This window comes from Tasmannia lanceolata, unplaced genomic scaffold (genome assembly GCF_043159265.1).
Source record: "Tasmannia lanceolata isolate RefF3 unplaced genomic scaffold, GAP_Taslan_0.1 ptg000012l, whole genome shotgun sequence".
Lineage (NCBI taxonomy): Eukaryota > Viridiplantae > Streptophyta > Magnoliopsida > Canellales > Winteraceae > Tasmannia > Tasmannia lanceolata.
In genome coordinates, this window is record NW_027518689.1 from 49,618,651 (window position 1) to 49,637,182 (window position 18,532).

At 41.0% G+C, this 18,532-nt stretch overlaps 1 protein-coding gene and 1 pseudogene across 2 annotated transcripts in view; one reads left to right on the forward strand and one right to left on the reverse strand.

Annotated features, from left to right (window-relative positions):
- LOC143888409 (flowering locus K homology domain-like) overlaps positions 1–1,200 on the forward strand; it is a 34,683-nt pseudogene extending 33,483 nt beyond the window's left edge. Inside the window, exon 7 of the transcript XR_013254585.1 lies at positions 758–1,200. The product of XR_013254585.1 is annotated as a flowering locus K homology domain-like (transcript). The remainder of the gene's footprint in view (positions 1–757) is intronic.
- Positions 1,201–9,446: 8,246 nt separating this feature from the next.
- On the reverse strand, positions 9,447–13,449 carry LOC143888915 (putative disease resistance protein RGA3). Its single transcript, XM_077393296.1, has 8 exons — positions 12,921–13,449; positions 12,690–12,835; positions 12,044–12,391; positions 10,680–11,941; positions 10,179–10,266; positions 9,880–10,058; positions 9,629–9,737; positions 9,447–9,536 (listed from the first exon to the last, which is right to left on the reverse strand). Exons 1-8 carry the CDS (start codon positions 13,447–13,449, stop codon positions 9,447–9,449), a joined length of 2,751 nt encoding a protein of 916 aa, XP_077249411.1.
- Between the last annotated feature and the right edge of the window lie 5,083 nt (positions 13,450–18,532).

Sequence of the window (18,532 nt, forward strand, 5' to 3'; positions counted from 1 at the left end):
TAGCAATTGGAATTTTGGCGGAAACACCTTTTTGTATAATTTATTGTGGAAGCTGCATCTTCTGTGTGTAGTTTCAACATTTATTTGTCGGTTGTTTCAATTCTCCAAGTGCATGTATTCATGAATGAATTTTTAGGTTAGTTTTGATTTGGATTTGTGATACCTAGAAGAAAATATGGAGATGGCCAGATACGGATATGTGTAATTGTGCACAGCTTCGCATTTTCTAGAAAATGGGTATGGTTGTGTGGGACCATATCCTATATATTCAGGATACTTCCGTTTGGTTGCACAAAAAAATGGTGTTTTTATAGGAAAATTAAAGTAGGACGTATTTTCCTTTTCCCAGTAATGTTTGGGGGCCATTTACTATTCATTCGACAGGGCTGTGAATTTTCCAAATGCAATGCTTATTTTACTGTATGACTTTCCTTTCAAATCAAGAGGAAGAGGGAGGTGAAGAAATGGCAATCTATTTTCCTTTCCCTATACTTTTTTATTAAGTAAATCCAAACGTACCCTTATGGAAATGTGGGGCAATAAGGAGGAATATGGGATAGTTTCATTGTAGACATCAAAGATGTAAGATACATTTCAAGACCTATCCATCTTAGCTGTGTCATATCATTCCTGCATATTTTCTCTTTATTGTATTATTATTGTTATTGTTCAATCTTCTTTGGATATGGAACTGTTGCTACCAATCTTTAATAAGCATATGGATCCCATTTAACCGTATTTTTCATTTTTGTTGCAGAATTTTATGGCTGAAGCTCAAGGACCAGCACAGAATCCAACCAGCTCCGTTGACCAGGGATACAATTCTTCTTTTCAGAGTCATGTTTCCACCATGTATGGATCTCCTCCATCCAATGCAGGGCCCACGTCCCACGCTGGTGGTGGAGGCTATGGTTCAGGTTATGGAAACAACTATGGATATTAGGCTTATGTTGACCCAATCGGTCGGCCTTTGAGAAACCAGTAAGTTTAAATGTGTACTTTCCTACCCTTAAAGAACTGATGATTTTTGCAGAGGGATTTTGGATTTCAATTGTCTGCTTTTTTTTTTAATGCTGTGTTGGATCCTGTAACTTTAGGCAAACACCTTGGGCTTTGGTAGTTAAGCTTTCCTTGTGTCTTTCACTTTCCTTGTAGCTGTCATATTCTGTTCTCTTTTACTATGATTCTGATTCTTGGGTATGATTGTTCCCTGCTTTTCTTATTTTCCTGTGTTGCATGGTATTTTGTTTCCGGATGTATATTTCCTGAGGTTTCGTAATTTTATTGAACAATTACTGTTTATCATGGTTACTTTGTCATATAAAAACTGATTATTAACATATGGCGGAACACATAGCTCAAAAGATAGGCTTCTTTCGGAGTATTGGTTTTTATTCATTCGTTTCCTTAATAAATGAGCTCTTGTTTCAGTACTGTCTCCAAAATTTTCCGTAGATATTTGATATGTGAATCCACATCCGAACTAGAAATAAGTATGTTATTGAAAACAATAGAAAAACATGAATATACACAATAGAATGGTGAGAGGAGACAGAAACTGGGTTCGCACCCTCTCGAAGAAGGATCACAGAATCGAGCGGGTGGACCTGAAAAGGAGGCGGGATGGACTGGGCGATTGGAAGTGTTCTTGTTGTCAGTTTAGAAATTTTAGAAGAAGGTCTGTATGTCACAAATGTGGAAAGATTTGGACAAGTTTCAATTTTAATTTCCCTGGTTTGTATCGGAGAGCAGATGCTGATGAGGGCATCGATTTCCGGCCAGAGAAGGCTGGTGGTGGTCTCGTTGTGGAAGTCGCTATTCAGAGCATTTCGGAGGGGATCTCTTTTAACCTTGAATCTATTCCTCTAAAGTCGATTGGGAATGCAGATTTTTGCTTATGGGGGAGAATCAGACTGGGGTGGAGTGGAGATCTTGATGCTTTGGAAGATTGGCTGTGTCATAAAGCTAGCTTCAGGTCGACGACTCTTTTGAAGATCGACCCTCTCGAGGTAATGATCTTCCCTCCTGGGGGCGTTAATAAGATTCAAGTAAAAGCTTTGTGGTTGCCAGCAACAAATTCCCCTTTTCAAGCGCTTCTACCATGGGAGGAAAAATTTCCGAGAGAAGGCTCTATGTGTTGGTGGAGAGTTACTGGGGTTCCACCCGAAGCTTGGTGCGAGGACAATTTTAGAAGGATTGGTGAAAGAGTGGGGAAAGTTCTAGATCTTGATTCTTCTTTCTCAGCCGGAGCTGGATATGTGTCGGCCTTGATGTTGATCTCATCGGTGGGAGATATTGGTCGAGAAATTTCTCTGCAAGCGAGCTTAGATGGGTCTATTCGTTGGATTAGATTAGAGAAAGCGGTTTCTAGTGGTTCTGTGGGATCGTTTTCTGCTTCTGTATCGAATGGTGATTTGTTCTTAAGTCTCAGTGAGGGAGGGGATGTGGGAGTTTTGGATCGTATTAATGATCAATCTTCATCAGAGGAAGATGAGGATTCGTCGGAGGCTCGTGCTTTTGGGGAGGATGATGAGGAAGCGTACGATAGCAGTAGTCAGTATGGTACGCCTCTTCCTGCGCAGGATAGGCTACAATGCACTGGCGGAGTTTTCAATTTTCAAACGGAGGTGTCGCCAGCTGGCTACAGGTGGAGAAGTATTTGCGGTATAGATAAGTCTTATCCTGATAGTGTGGGCCCGCTCTCTATTATTGACTCTTTTGAGAGTATTTTAATCGCGACTTATCCGAGGAGGACTCCCCTCGTATCTTCTAGTGGACCGTGGTCCAGAGTGGTTGATGTTGGGCTTGGGTTGTTTTGTTCTGGCCCATCTTGTAATTCTGAGATGGGTGAATCTTTTGGGCTGGCACTATTTAACCCAGATCTGGTTTTTAGTAACAGGTGGGTCGGCGGGTATTTGGAAGAGGGGGAGGATAGGTCTGTCGGCAAGGTGGCCCGAGAATTCGAATCCGGGGGGGAATATCTGTCAAGGGTTTGTTGGAGGAACTGTGAGGATATCGCCGTAGATTTGGATTTTGATTCGATCCAAGCTGAGGCCTATGTTGTGGGTGCGTCTGTGAGTCCGCAAGGAGCTTTAGGCGTGAAGGCATCTGTTACTAATTCAATATCTATGGTGGAGGGTTCTGTCTTCTATATAATGTCGTCTGTATATAGAGATAAAATTAATGTGTTTTGGCCTGGTAGATCTCTTGACTAGAATTGATATTTCCGGAGGCTCTCTGAGTATGGGTCTTGGTGTTCCTCAATTGATAAGTCGAAATCTCAGGGTAACTTAGCTAATTTGGTGGTGCTTTCTGGAGGTAGCTTGAATTCGACAGTTTCCTCTTGTGAGCTGGTATGCCCTGGATCCCTAAGCCCTCTTGAGTCTATGTGTGAAGCTCGGCCTGATTATGATAATGTTGATGGTCTACCATCAGGAGGTAAGCTGCTCGATCTATCTTTAGTTGGGCATGTTTTTTCTTCACCTTTGGTTGATGTGCAAGGTACTCAGCTGGGCACTTCTTCTCCATCCATGTTAGATATTCAACCATCTGAGAATTCAGGTCCATACTCTCTGTTGGAATCAGACCTCGGGTGTACCTCTGATAAGGCGTGGGAAGGGTCTAGAGAAGAGGCTGTCCAATTTTTTGTGAATCACTCTCTTTCCGTTGGTAAGAGGTTGGGGTTGGTTTATGCAGGGCTAGATGATGCGCTTAGACCTGTAATTGCTGCAGCAGGGATGAGAGATTTTGATAGTCATTCGAAGTTGCAGAACAGAGCTGAGGAGAAAGGGAGAAAGAAATGTCGAGAATTGGAAAGGTTAAAATCTGATATATTGTACGATGGGGGGGTTTTGGACGAGGCTGATGCTCCTATTGGGCGCCAATCCAATGTTAGAAAGGGGAGGAGGGATTCTAGAAAGGTGGTTCAATGAAGATTGTGTCTTGGAATATTAATGGCAAAAGAGAATTCAAGTTAAAAAGCTAGTGAAGGATCTTAAGCCTAAACTTATGTGCATTCAGGAGAGTAAGATGGAAGCCTTTAATCGTAGGGATATTAGGAGTCTGGGGGTTGGTTCCGAATGGAACTTCTCTTTCTTGAAATCCTCTGGTGCTTCAGGATGTATTTTGATTATGTGGGATGAGAATTTTTCGATTAATCAAGAGGAATGGAAGGGCAGATTCTCCTTATCAGTGTCTCTTCGCAGGGTGGATGATAATTCGATGTGGTTATTTACTAGAGTGTATGGACCTACTGTTAGGGTGGAGAAGGGGTTATTGTGGGATGAATTGAGTTCTGTAAGAGACCTATGTTCTTTCCCTTGGTGTATTGGGGGAGATTTTAATGAAATCAGAGTCGTGGGTGATAGATTGGGGTGCAGTAGATCGTACCAAAATATGAGAGCCTTTGCTGACTTCATTGCTGAGTATGAACTGGTTGATCTTCCTCTCTCAGGGGCTTCTTTCACGTGGTCCCGTGGTCAGAGCAGGAGTCGCATTGATCGGTTTCTCATTTGTCATGGCTGGTTAGACGGATCTCCGGGAGTGTATCAGAAAGCTTTGCCTCATTCTGTGGTGGATCATTGCCCCCTTCTCCTTGATCCTTGATTGCAGTCGTGAGGCCCTCCTCCTTTCAGATTTGAGGTAGCTTGGTTGTCTATTCCTAATATGGTGGAAAGAATGGGAGAATGGTGGTTGTCAGTTGATGCAGTAGGTCCCTCTGATGTTTTGATTGGCCTTAAATTGAGGTTTGTAAAGAAAAAATTGAAAGAGTGGGTAGGGGAGAGGTCTCGGCAAAATGGTGAGAGGAAATGCTGGATTGAAAATCACATGGTTGAGTTGAGAGCCTTAGAGGAAAGTGGTCTTGGTGACGAAGTGGAGTGGGAAGAGTTGGGCAGGATAAAAAAGCACATAAAAGTATCTTCATGAGGAGATTTCATGGCGTAAAAAATCTAAGAGTGAAATGGTTGCTGGAAGGGGATAGAAACACGGCTTATTTTCATGCTGTGGCAAGTGCTAGAAGGAGGAAAAATAGAATAGAGTCGCTTGATGTAAACAGTAATATGGTGAATGGCAAAGAGGAAATTTCTCAAGTTATTTTGGACTTCAATTTTTATTTATACTCGTCTGATAATATGGTTCGTCCCATCCTGGAGGGTGTTGAGTTTTGTAATCTTTCACTTGATGTCAGCTCTAGTTTGGAAAAACCTTTTGAGGGGGAGGAGATCGAAAGGGCGTTATTTTCCATGGTCAAGGATAAGGCGCTAGGGCCGGACGGCTTTTGTTTAGCTTTCTTCCAAGAGTGTTTGTCATATGTTAAGCTTGACATTTTAAGGTTCTTTAATGAATACGATGATGGTTTGGATCTTGATAGGGGAACAGGTGCTACTTTGATTATGCTTATTCCTAAGGTGGAGGGGGCCTCAAAGGTTTCAGAGTTGCGTCCCATTAGTTTGGTGGGGTGCCTATACAAATTGTTGGCGAAAGTGTTAGCTGATCGATTGAAAACTATCCTTCCCTTGACTATTTCGGATAGTCAAAGCGCTTTTGTTAGTAATAGGCAGATATTGGATTGTTCTCTCATTGCTAATGAAGTGATTGACTTCTATCTGAAGGCAGGGAAAGGTGGTGTCTTATGTAAACTGAATATGGAGAAAGCCTATGATAGAGTTGAGTGGGATTGCTTGGACTACCTCCTTGGGAGGATGGGTTTTGGTAGTAGATGGCGAGGATGGATCAGAAAGTGTGTTTCCTCGGCTTGGTTTTCTATCCTTATTAATGGGTCCCCTATGGGTTTCTTTAAATCATCTAGAGGTCTAAGGCAGGGGGATCCTCTCTCTCCTTTTTTGTTTGTTATTATTGCTGAGACTCTGTGCAGACTGATGAAAAAAGGAAACAGTTTGGGGCTTTTTGAATGATTCAAGATCGGCAGAGATTGTGTGGAAGTTTCGTTGCTTCAATTTGCAGATGATACCCTTCTCTTTTTTGCTCCTGATCAAAATCAGATTTTGAATCTGAAAGCCACTCTTAGATGTTATGAAATGATCTCTGGCCAGAGATCCAACTTCCAGAAATCTAGATTGTATGCTTTGAACACTTCTGAGCAGGAGGTTGGTGATTTTGCTACCATTTTGGGTTGTAAGGTGGAGGCTTTACCGTCTTCTTATCTTGGTCTTCCTCTTGGAGTTGGGAGACCCAAAAAGGCCTTATGGGATCCTATTGTGGAACGAATTGAGAGGAGATTAGAAACGTGGAAAAGGAACCTTGTATCCAAAGGAGGTCGTTTAACACTAGTTAAAGCAGTGTTAGGAAACATTCCTATCTACTTCTTATCCTTGTTTAAATGTCCTATGAGTGTGGTTATGAGGATCGAGCAAATCCAGCGAAGGTTTCTATGGGGGGGTTCAAAGGATAAGAAAGGTTTTCCGTTGGTCAAATGGGAATCTGTTTGTCGTCCAATTGAGAATGGGGGCCTGGGCATTAGAAGAGTTAGCTGGGAAAATGGTTGTGGAGGTTTGGGGTGGAGGAATCTGCATTATGGGTTAAGGTGATTGGGAGCAAATATGGTTTCTTGGCTGGTAACTGGGGGTCGGAGGACTTATACAAGAAGCAGTCGCTGACTGTGTAGCGAGATGTTCGTAAACTGAGCTATCTTTTTTATGGTGGTATATAAGATATAAAGTCTATTCGGGTAACCGGATTAGATTTTGGTTGGATGCATGGTGTTCGAGTGACCCTCTGATGGTGTTGTTCCCTAATTTATTTGAGGTCGCCTCTCAAAAGGAGGCTCTTGTTTGTGAATGTTTTGAATGGGAGGGATCCAGTGTGTCTTGGACTCCGAAGTTCAGAAGGAATTTCTTTGATAGGGAGTTGGTTGCAATATCTCAGCTTGTGAACTTGATTGGGGGTTGCTACATCAAAAGGTCTGGCTTTGATAAGAGAGTATGGATCTGGAATTCGTCTGGTTTCTTTTCTGTCAAATCTTTTTATCATCATTTAGTGCCCTGCGGTGTACCCTCTATTTCAGCCAAGGTATGGAAATTTCATTGTCCCCGTAGAGTTAGCTTTTTTGGGTGAGCGGTTGTTCATGGAAGGATTCAAACGATCGACTTCCTTTGGAAACGAGGCATGTCGCTTGTATATCATTGCCCCTTATGCTTGGAAGATGGTGAGTCTATCAACCATCTTTTTATCCATTGCAAGGTTGCTAGAGAGGTGTGATCATTGCCCCTTATGCTTGGAAGATGGTGAGTCTATCAACCATCTTTTTATCCATTGCAAGGTTGCTAGAGGAGGTGTGGAGCCGCATTGTTGTTCGGTTTGGAATTTGTTGGATTTTCCTATATGGAGTGGCCAATATGGAGTGGCTAAATCTCCATATTTGCTATATATAAAAGTGATTGCTCTCTCTATTGCTTGGGCGAAAGGTCTTTCATTGTTTAAATTTATATCGGCCTTTGATTTATGGGAGGGGTGGCAAATAGTGTGCAATGAGAGTGAATTTAGACCTCGAGAACATTGGGAGCCGCCCCCTGTGGACCTCCTAAAGATCAATTTTGATGGGTCTAGCTTGGGAAATCCGGCTCCGGCTGGTATTGAAGGGCTTTGTAGGGATGCTTTTGGATCGGTCTTATGGTCCTTTTTTGGCCCTATTGGAGTTGAAGACTCAACTGAGGCGGAGGTTAAAGCGGCGTATCAAGGAATTAAAAAAATAGATAGGAGTCTTTTTAGCAAGACAATAGTGGAGGGGGATTCTAAAAATGTGGTGAGATGGCTGTCGGGCTCAGCGGCTCCCCCTTGCAGATTTTTGTCTTTTTTTGAAGAAATCAAAGAGTTAACTCTTGGGTCTTCTATTGTCTTTAAGCATGTAAGGAGATCTGCTAATTCTGATGCAGACTCTCTAACGAGGGATGGTGTGGCTAGGGTGGGTTTGGAATGGTTTGATTTCCTCCCTCCCTGAGTCTGTGTTTTTCTTTGTATTTCTCTTCTTTGTATGTTCCTTTGAGGACTTTTTCGGTTCTCGCTATTAATTCATTATTTTACCATTTCAAAAAAAAAATGAGTGTAAAAGTTACTTTAGGAAGACCCTGTGCACGATTGTTTATAGCACTGCCTGTTGTAGCGAGGCATGGACTAGAGAGTCTCGTGTGTGTGTGTGCGAGAGCGCGCGGTGGTGGTGTGTGGGGGGGGGGGGGGGGCAAGTTGCCCCTCCTCAAAAAGTCTTGTAAGTGACGTTAAAATATCAAAACGTGGGTGCGTTAAAATCATTTCCCAACTTGTTAACTGGCCTTTTTTTTTTGTGTTTTACCCTTTTGGAAATTTGATTTCCAAGACCTTGTTTTTTTTTTTTTTTTACTTTGGGAACCGATATTGAGTCCCAAACCGAATTCAAAATTAAATGTGATTTTGAGTTCAATAATAGGTTTGACAGTTCGAATAGTGGCACTCACAATTGGTTCTTAAAATCAAAGGTTGCTGCCCAGATTCCTGGATAATTTTCAGGTAATTGCTTTATAAATAATTAAAAATAGAAATTGGTCTTTTTCCTATAATTCATACGTCTTGTGAAAACTGTATGACATCTGTTCTACTTCATCTCATCCATCTTGTGGAAGAACTATAGTTTCAAAACTACATTTTTGGTGTTGGATCTAGGGTCAATCGGGGAAAAAAATTCCTACAAGGAGTCGTGGACAGGGAGAAAGAGAAGAGGATAAGAGTATGATTTGATATATTGCCGATGCATTTGAGATTCAAATGTGAACCTAATGGATATTTTCACGCCCCGACCCCACTGTGTAGATATTGTCCGGTTTTGGGTCATCTACCCTCCCCGGTTTTGTTTTCCAGCAATACTAACCGTGCGCGACCCACTCCGCGAGGCCCGCCCCTTGGAGATGCTGAAAACGCGTCTACATAGGGAGAGGGGAAATCAACGAGCAACGTTTCCTCCCTTTCCGATGTGGGATCTCACAGACGTGCCGATGCATTTGAGATTCAAATGTGAGCCTAATGGATTCTCTGTGATTTTTTTGTGCTCATCTGTATCAGATAGACAAACCGTCCACACTCACAATAGGCTCTCAAATCCAAAAAAAAATGGTCCAAGGATGTGTTCTTCAACCATTCTCCTTTGACTTTCAGACTGGGCGACATGGCCAGAATAGAATTGCCCAAATGGACTCCGCCTTGCTGAAAAATATAAGCAATTCTCATACTTCAACTATTCCTATTTTTTCTTTCTCTGAACAGAGAAGGCGCAAAAATGCTGCTGTGAATGATTGAAGAATGTTGACTAAAATTGTTGATTTTTATAGTCATTTAACTTGCACATCGGATGTCTGTTCAGCATGACACCCACATGATCAATTGTCTCTATATGTACGCGCATAGAACCCAAAAATTGATCGTTTGCTTTGAGTCAGCAAGAATTCACTGATTCAACAGATCTAATCTGTGTGACTTGTGCTAATGGCAGCCTTGGCAAGATAAATCAGAGCAATAAAATTCGTCTCAACATATAAAGCGAAGGCAATCCACTGGAAAATAGAGCTACTTAATGATGACAGAAAGCAATTACATTACAAGAGCAAGGTCTCAGAAGAAATTTACAACAGAAGAAAGAAAAGACGATTATCTCTACAATTAGATTGTTGTGCCTTGCAGCAGAATGAATCAGAGAATCAGCACCAGTTTTCAGTTCAATCGCTGAAAGTAGAAAAATATCCATTGCAGTGTAGCTATCAATTTCTTGAGTATAGATCTGAAAGATTAGCTCAGAGAGATTCAATGGGAGATGGGAAGAGTTACCCACCTCTCAAACTATATATGAAGGAGGCACTGCTGGACTATTGCCTTCTCTATGTCAAGATGGACTCTTACTAGCTGAACTCAGAAAGGCATAGCTGGGAGAGATTTAGAAGGGAAAGGGAAGATGTATACACAGCTATATCTGCATTCTGTGCTGCGTGATTCAGAATCACATAATCGAATTCCTTCGGATGTTTCACCTCCTCATGAGCTGTGACAATCCTCACATGAAGCATATTAGTAAATTTTGTCTTAAAGTCAATCCAAGTACACCAATTACAGTAACATGGATATGATGCAGCAATTGCTCCAAGAAGATACAGTCAATGCAATAACATGGAAAAAAAAAAACAGAAAAGAAAAGTTCATACCTTAACAATCTTGTCAATGTCAGAAACCCCAAGAAGCAGCCCCGCCCAGATTGTGTGAGACCTTGGGGCAATCTTCATCTTGGCCAATCTGCAAAGATTTAGATGGTAGAGACAGACCATATTCCAGATTTGACAGGCAGACCATCTTCCGTCAACGAATTAAGTTCAGGACAGTCTTCAATAGTCAGATTCTTGAGGGAGGTTAGGTTTCGCATCCCCTTAGGTAGGGACTTTAGTCTAACACAGGATTCAATGACCAGATTTTGGAGAGAGGATAGGTGATGCAACCCCACCTCCATGGGCCAATGAACCAAGTTTCGACACGAGAGAATCTCCAACCCTTCAAGTCTGACTAAGTGTTGCAGCATCTCATTAGGTAGTGATGTTAGACTTGGGAATCTTTCAATTCTCAGAGAGGAGAGAGAAGTGAGGTAAGGCACGCAAGAACACAATAGTTTATCATCACAGTTTACCAATATTAGTGTTCGAAGAAATGGGTACCTTGGAAGAGCAATCAACTCTGGACAATTTGAAAGGGTTAACTCTCTCACAGCTGGCAGGTGGGGCAATTGTCTCAGCTTCGAAGATCCATTTATTGTAACTTGATGGAGGCAAGGGAATTCTCCTTCCTGTACTCCATACCATTCCTCCAACCCATTCAGTCGATTAAGTTGTAGCATCTCTAGTGATGGAAAGCCCTTACCCCTGTCACACCCAATAAACTCACGACCAATATGTTTTAAAGCATATATTTTACCCATCGAGAGAGATTGGAGGAGGGGTAGTTGCCCAAGAGGTGGCACGACTTTGCATCCAGAACATGACACAAGGGTAATTTTTACTACACAGTAGAACTGTGAATCTCCTATCCAACTTGGGAAATGTACACCTCCATAGCCATATATTCTTAGGATTTCAAGGTTGGTATGAGGTTGGAGGCTTTCAAGTACTTCTTGGTCATCTTCACTGCTAGTTTTCCATGAAAAGGTCAACTGGCAAAGGTGTTTTTTATTCTTCAGATTTGCCACTTTAGCCTCCTCTCCATTTCTCACCCTATCAAGGTGTGAAATTTCAATTGCCCCTCTGAGGTTTATCAGGTCCTTCAATTCTCCGATACCGTTTCCACTCTCTTTGCTCCCCACAACAAATTCGGACAATGTTTGGAGACAAGTTAATTTCCCAATCCCGGGTGGAAAGGATTCAATTGCAGGTAAACAGTACTGTTCTCGCTCTAATCTTGTGTCAAAATAGAGATGCCGGAGGTTAATTAGGTTCCTTATGTCATTTGGTAGCTCACAAAGGCATTCACACTCTCTAAGTTTCAGAATTTGTAAGTTGTAAAGGCTACTTGTTGATTCAGGCAGACTACAGATTGAATTATTCGAGAGGTCAAGGTATCGTAGATGTTTCAAATTACTGATGGAATTTGGCAACTCATTTATTCGAAGACCTCTCAAATCCAACACCCGTAAGGAACTCAAATTTAGGAACACATCTTTAAGGACTAAATTGATATTGCTAGGAATATTACCTAGAAACAAAAGAGTGCGTAAGCCTTTAGATTTATTGCATGCCTCAAAAATTAAGGGATCTTTATCACGACAATGAAATGATGAATGGTAAAGAGCCTTTTCATGGTTACGCCATGACTCAATACTCTCAGTTCTAAAACATTCATCACTCGCAATGGATTGTGCTAGATCATGCATGATGTCATGCATCGTGTGCTGATATCTAATCGGATATTCACTACCAATGTCACACTGCGCGATATTCATTATAAAAGTGAGATTGAGAAGACTGAAAGAAGGACCTCCATGTCAAAATATCAAAATACTCACTACCAATTTCTTCTACTTGCTTACTTCCTCTGGGTCAATGAATCCTTGTGCTATCCATAATTGGACCAATTGGTCCTTTTCAAACAAGTGGTCTTTAGGAAACACCGAGCAGTACACGAAGCATTGCTTCAAACTCGTAGGTAGATAGTGGTAACTTAATCTTAGAGCTGGCAAAATGTTATTTCTATCCTCTGGCAAATCCCAAATTTCACTTTTGAAGATATTATCCCACTCGTTCGCATTTGTGTTAGCGTATAAGAGGCCTCCTAGTGTCTTTGTTGCCAATGGCAAGCCTTTACACTTCTTAACAATTTTTTCACCATTCGCTAACTTTGGATGTGCATCTAAATTCCCATCCACAAATGCTCGTTCCTTGAATAAAGATAAACAAGCATCATATCATAAACCCTCCAACCTGTGGGTATAACTAGTGCACATGGTCCTTGCAACTAGTTCACTCCGTGTAGTTACTAAGATTCTACTTCCTTCAGCGCCATTTCTAAATGGGACCCTTACGAGATCCCAATCATTTCGTGTCTCATTCCAGACATCATCTAACACAAGTAAAAATCTCTTGCCCGTAAATATCTTTTCAAGTTTGCATTGTATTGGATCTAAGTCTGCATTGTATTGGATCTAAGTCTGATAGATCATTTTTTGTGCTAGTTACAGATTCTAAAATTGATATTGTTAATCTCCTAACATCAAAGTCTTCGGACACACAAACCCACATCCGTAGTTCAAAATGATTCACCACTGTTTCATCATTATAGACAAGTTGAGCAAGGGCTGTCTTCCCAAGGCCTCCCATGCCAACTAATAGCAATAACAGAAACACCCTTGTTAGCGGATTCATCTGGTAACAGATATTCTATTAACCTTTTTTTATCATCATCTCTACCAAAATCATGTGAATGGTCGATTAGAGAGCTAGTATGTGGTCGCAGTTTAATTTCAGGCCGCCTCCCTCCATCTCCCTCCCTGAGATGGAGGGCGTGGCGTTCCTTTGCAATCTCATCTAATCTATCCCTAATCTCCTTTATTTTATTTGCCATGTCTCGTTCAAATGAATCTGGATTTAAAACAAGAAAAGATAATGCGAAGTTGGTTACCGGATTCCAGGACTTTCTCTTTCGAGTATGAGTCTCGCCTTCCACTTTCAGTCGTAGTCCTTCAGCTCTGAACTCGTCCAGTACATTATCAGCATCATAAGCCACATCTTTGAGCTTTAGCAGCCAATTTCTCACAGAATTAGATTTGACTTGCCTTTCTTCTGCATCTTGGAGCACGTCTTGAATTGTTGTCAATGTAGTCTTATGCTTTTCAAGCTCATGACAAACACCTCTCAGTGCTCGGAACTCATCCAAGAGTGAGGATGTCAAGTGCCCAATCACTGAATCAACAAGAGATGATAGAATTATTTCAGCCATAGCTTATGTTGCTAAAGCAGAGATGTTTGCAATTAATGCGTAGAGTAGGGAGGAGGTTATTGCAAGTAAATGAGGTGCCTCTAAGCAGGGGTGGAGCAACATATAGCATAAGGGGGACCTGTTGAGTTGGGCCAAACTCCTTAATAGGCCCAACTCAATTGGGCCCAGCCTTAGTATAACCTGCCCCCTTAATGTATAAATCCTGCCTCTGCCACACGGCCCACACTGCCTCTGAGAATAAAAAAGTAGAGCTTTTATGTCTTATCTTTTGATAGTTTAGATCAGTCAAAGGTGACAGTGGTACCAATGTCTTCAGCTGATTTTTTTAATATAGACGGAGTTAATTTTAATAGTTGTTGGAAATTCGGCTCTCGATGGCTGCTGTTACTGCTGTGGACTGAACCATTGATTATCGGCAGAGTTGATTTACATTAGGAAGCTCCACCCACTTTATTAAAGATAAAAACAAATCTCTAGTACGCTTATAACTATAAGGGATTTGCTAACGTCCATAGCAGAATGCATTTCATGGATGGTCTGTTGCATGTGAGCTCAGCTACCTCAATGAAGACAAAATCTGCTGAAAAGTGGGCCTGTGTGGCTGCTCTCACTTGCAACAGACCATCCGCGAAATGCCTTCTGCGATGGACGCTAGCAAGTCCCCACGGGCAGTCCCCTCCATGTTTGACACAACAGCAGCCCACTTTTTCCACTTCTGAAGAGGCCGCTGTTGGATAGTCTGTGGCAGTGTTAGTCCAGTTTTTTTTTTTTTTTTTTTTTTAAATACTGCGCAGCCCATTTCATAGGATGATCCAAACCGTTCATTTGTCGAGCCACAACGCAAAGAGGTTGTCCCTATACATAGGATGATCCTAACACCAAGGAATCTTGCAAATCAGGTCATGCCATTCATTTGTTACCAGAATACCCATTGTAGGTCTTTTTTATTTGTAACAAGACCAAAATGTCCATATATATGGATGAAAATTATTTTGTAAAAAGATTAAAATACCCGTGAGGCTCCCATCAAAGCATGAAGTATAAAATAAAATAGTGCTCACTACCCTTTGCATAGGCTTAGGGGCGTATTGTGGGACCTACTCCATCAAAAGATGAGAAAAAAGGTGGGCCCCACCTGATCCATGGGTTTGAGTTAAGTTGGTGGGATCCACCCTATCAAAACAGCCCCACCCCATCAAAGCACGAGGTGTAAAATGGTGGGACCCACCCTATCAAAACATATCGGGGAGTGTCACGGGTATTTTGAACTTTTTACCATGTAATTTGTCTTTTTACATATTTAGACATTTTTATCCTCTGCGATTAAAAAAATTATTATGGGTAATTTGGTCACAAAATTATGACATGAGAAGATTTACAAACTATTTGCAAATTGTCAAACTAGAAGACACTTTTTGCAAATAAAGCGAAGTAGAGGACCTTTACAAAATTATTGCAGTGAAACTTGTAAGTTTCCTTCCTGTTCCGATCTCGGTAAAATTTCATGAAAAGGGCTTGCTCAGAGGTCACTATGTATATAGAATTAGAAATTCTAACTAACAAAGAAATCTACAGAAGTTGTCCTACATCACTAGGTATGTAAGTACAGAGAAATTACATGGAATGGAGGCCGGTGATAAGATACAATCACTGCCTTCTCGTGTGCCGCCTATGCCTTCCAATGCATCGGTGTGTCCCTGCCCTGTCCTGCCAGTACAGGAGAACTATTAGGTTCAGGTCTACCATGCGAGCGGAAAATCCCTAGCCTATCCCCAATGCTAGGGCCCGAGGGATTCCTAACATCACTGGTATGTAAGTATAGAGAAATTACATGGAATGGAGGCCGGTGATAAGAAAAGAAGAGTGAGACAAGATCCAACCTTATGGGAAATCCAAATCTCATAGTTCAATAGGAGGGAAAATTTTAGAACAGAGGTTGATCTGTCAACAAGACATTCATAATAGCAATCAGTTTTCGATCCTTGAGAAAAGTGAGATTGATCCAACCACTAACGAAGGAGGTTCCCAAAAACTAGAAGAAAAGAGGCCAAAGGAAAAATGGGAAAACTTCCCTCCCTCTTCCCATAGAAGAGACGGAACAGGAAGTTGATGAAGAAGACCTCCCCCAACATAAGAAAATAGAACTCCAACCCCCAAAGGTTCAGAAACTAAGGAAGAGCTAGAGAATAAGGAAGTTTAGCCAGAAGATGATAGACCACTTGGATCACATTAAACATCACGTCACTTAAGTAAGGGGGGCGGCTCTAGGGATCACAGGTCTCCCAAGCCCCACCAATTGTACAATTTGCGCTCGTGTATTCTCTTTTCCCTTGTTTGTTGTTTCTGCTTGTCTCCAAGGGATAGGTTGTCCTTCCCTCTACTTTAGGCATAGCTCTAAGGATTGGGCAGTGATCTTGTTCTCGTTATTGTATATCTTTCTTTATTAAATATTCTGGTAGGGGTCAGCCTCACCCAGCTTACCCATCAGAAAAAAGGTTATATGGTGCCAAACTGTCATGTGCCGTTGGGGTGGTATGTCAAAAATACCGCCCTTGATATTTGATCCAACAGCAGCCTCTTAAAAAGTGAGCTGCTGTTGGATCAAATACAAGGGTGCAATGCTGGATTAAGATCTCATTTGCAATATTTAGGCTTGCTCGAAGGTCTAAAATCATCTGATTAGGGACGGCTAACAATGTTCGTGGACTCGGACAACATACACATGCCAAATGGGTTCAGGCCATAACAAAACAGTGATCGTTTAAAAACTTTTCTCTTATTTTAAACCTCTTTTCAGAATTATACAATAGAGTGCTAATGGATATCGTCTCCCATAAAAAATAATTACATTGACATAAAAATAGACCGAAGACTTGGTGTAAAATGGAAAATGACTTCAATATATTTCAGGGTGCAACTTGGGTTGGGCTCAACCCGAACCCGACGGGTTCAATTAAATTTTGGCTTGGGTTGGGCTGGCATTCCCTTGGGTTGGGTTGGGTTGGGTTAGGGTTAGGGTTGGGAATAGCCAACCCGATTTAATTTCAGATTGGGTTAGGGTTAAGGCCTCAGTAACCCGACCCGACCCCCACTTCCGTCCTCTAATTTTATCTTGATTTTGTTTGGGTTATTGTATTTTTGTGTTTGGCCCAAGGTGAACCCTGACTGGATTTTGGTTAGATGGGTTGGGTTAGGGCCGGTTGAGAGGTTTAGAGGTGGGTTGGGTTAGGATTGACCGTCCTCAACCCGAGGATCGGGTTGGGTTGGGTTGGGTTAGGGTTGAGGGAATGCTATCTCGGGTTGGGTTAGGGTTGGCCTCAACCCGATCCAACCCGACCCTAGTTGCATCCCTAAATATATCTTGCCAAATAGGTTATAAAATGACTTTTTGATTGTATTTATAAAATGACCTTTCTGATACCGTTGTGAAACAATCTTAAATTATCTTCGGGACAATCCTAAAACATGTATGTCTTCAAATCTTTTTTGAAAATATTTTATACAAGAATCGCAAGCTTGAAGAAATAGAAATTAAACTGAATTAAAGAAAAACCCATTTTTACTACTCATTAGATAGTAAATTTCTCCTTTCACTCCAATTTTTCTAGAATAACAAGATCGAAAGAAGGTAGATAGGTATCCGTGTCAATAATACCTCAAAAACGAGATACAATATATTTATTCATACATCAAAGACTACATCTACACAACAGTAGTGCAGCAAAACAAGAAGAAAATCCATGTCATTGAAAACCCAAAAAACCCAGATGAGAATTGATTGGATTCCCCACCAAGGAACAAGAGCATTGGGAACAAGCCCTGATACATCTCCCAGTAGAGAGACACAACGAGGGCAAATCGGGAACACCCCAAATTTTAAGGGTCCTGCAGATACAACTACATCTCTGGTTCCTGACAATGGCAGATATGGCTTTGCAACAATCATCGTTGGCAACACCACCCCTACATGCAGACAAATCACAAGCTTCTAAAACCTGGGTTTCTTTTTCTGACTTTGATTCCATCGTTGCTAAGCAAGAAAGCAATAGAAAAATCAGAATTATCATCTTTAAATATGATGATGAAAAACTTGTGAGAAATGAAAGCTCCATCTTTCTGGCTATCTATCTGTGTGATCGTTTTTGTCCTTTGATAAAAAATGGGAAGCAAGAGAGCAATTTAAACGCAATAGAAAGATGTTGACTTTGTGAGGGGTGATCTGATGATGCTATGCATGCACGCGGCAAGCTTGTATTGGAGAAAAATTGTTTGGGTCTTACCAAGGGGCCGTTTGTATCTTGGGAAGGAAAAGTTATGGAAAAAGAATCCAATTGCTAGAAAACTGTTACGAACCCGAATCGGTTCGTAACGTGATTCGATCTTCTTAGAGGGAAGATCAACTGCTTGATCCACTTCGAGGGACAGATAATCATCCTTGGTGTAATAAGACACAATTCTAAGATAATTTTTTAATTCATTCCATTATAGTAGCATGTGCTTATATAAAGCACTCCAAGATAAACATAGAAAGATCTTATTATAAGATAGAAATAGCTAATTTGAGACTACCCTAATCTAGCCTAACTACTAAATATATGAAGATATGATCTTCTTCACTAAAATATCTAATTAATCTATTCCACAAAGTAGGACCCATCTATGTACATATCCAAAACAAGGAAATTTTTTATTGTGGAATAATATTTCCATAAAAATTGAGTTAATTAACCAAACACTTGAAAGCTTTGGTTTTTGTTTTATTTTTCAATTTTTTTTCAAATTTTTAAGCTACAATTATAAGGGACCAAGATAGATAAGCCTGCCATGGTAAACTAAAATGGGTTTTGTTTTGGATCACTGTGTTGTGGGACCAAGCGGTTGGTAGTCCTCGAAAAATAAAAAATAAAAAAAGATAAGTGTTTTTCAGAATATCAAGCATCTAGAAGCATTATAGAAAAGTGTGGGAAACTGCTTTTACAATAAAGTGATAGATGGAACTGCCATGAAACGACTTATTAGTAGATTTCACAGGTTAGTACTCTCTTCACTTTTTTGCAATGAAGTGATATATGTTTCAAATCGT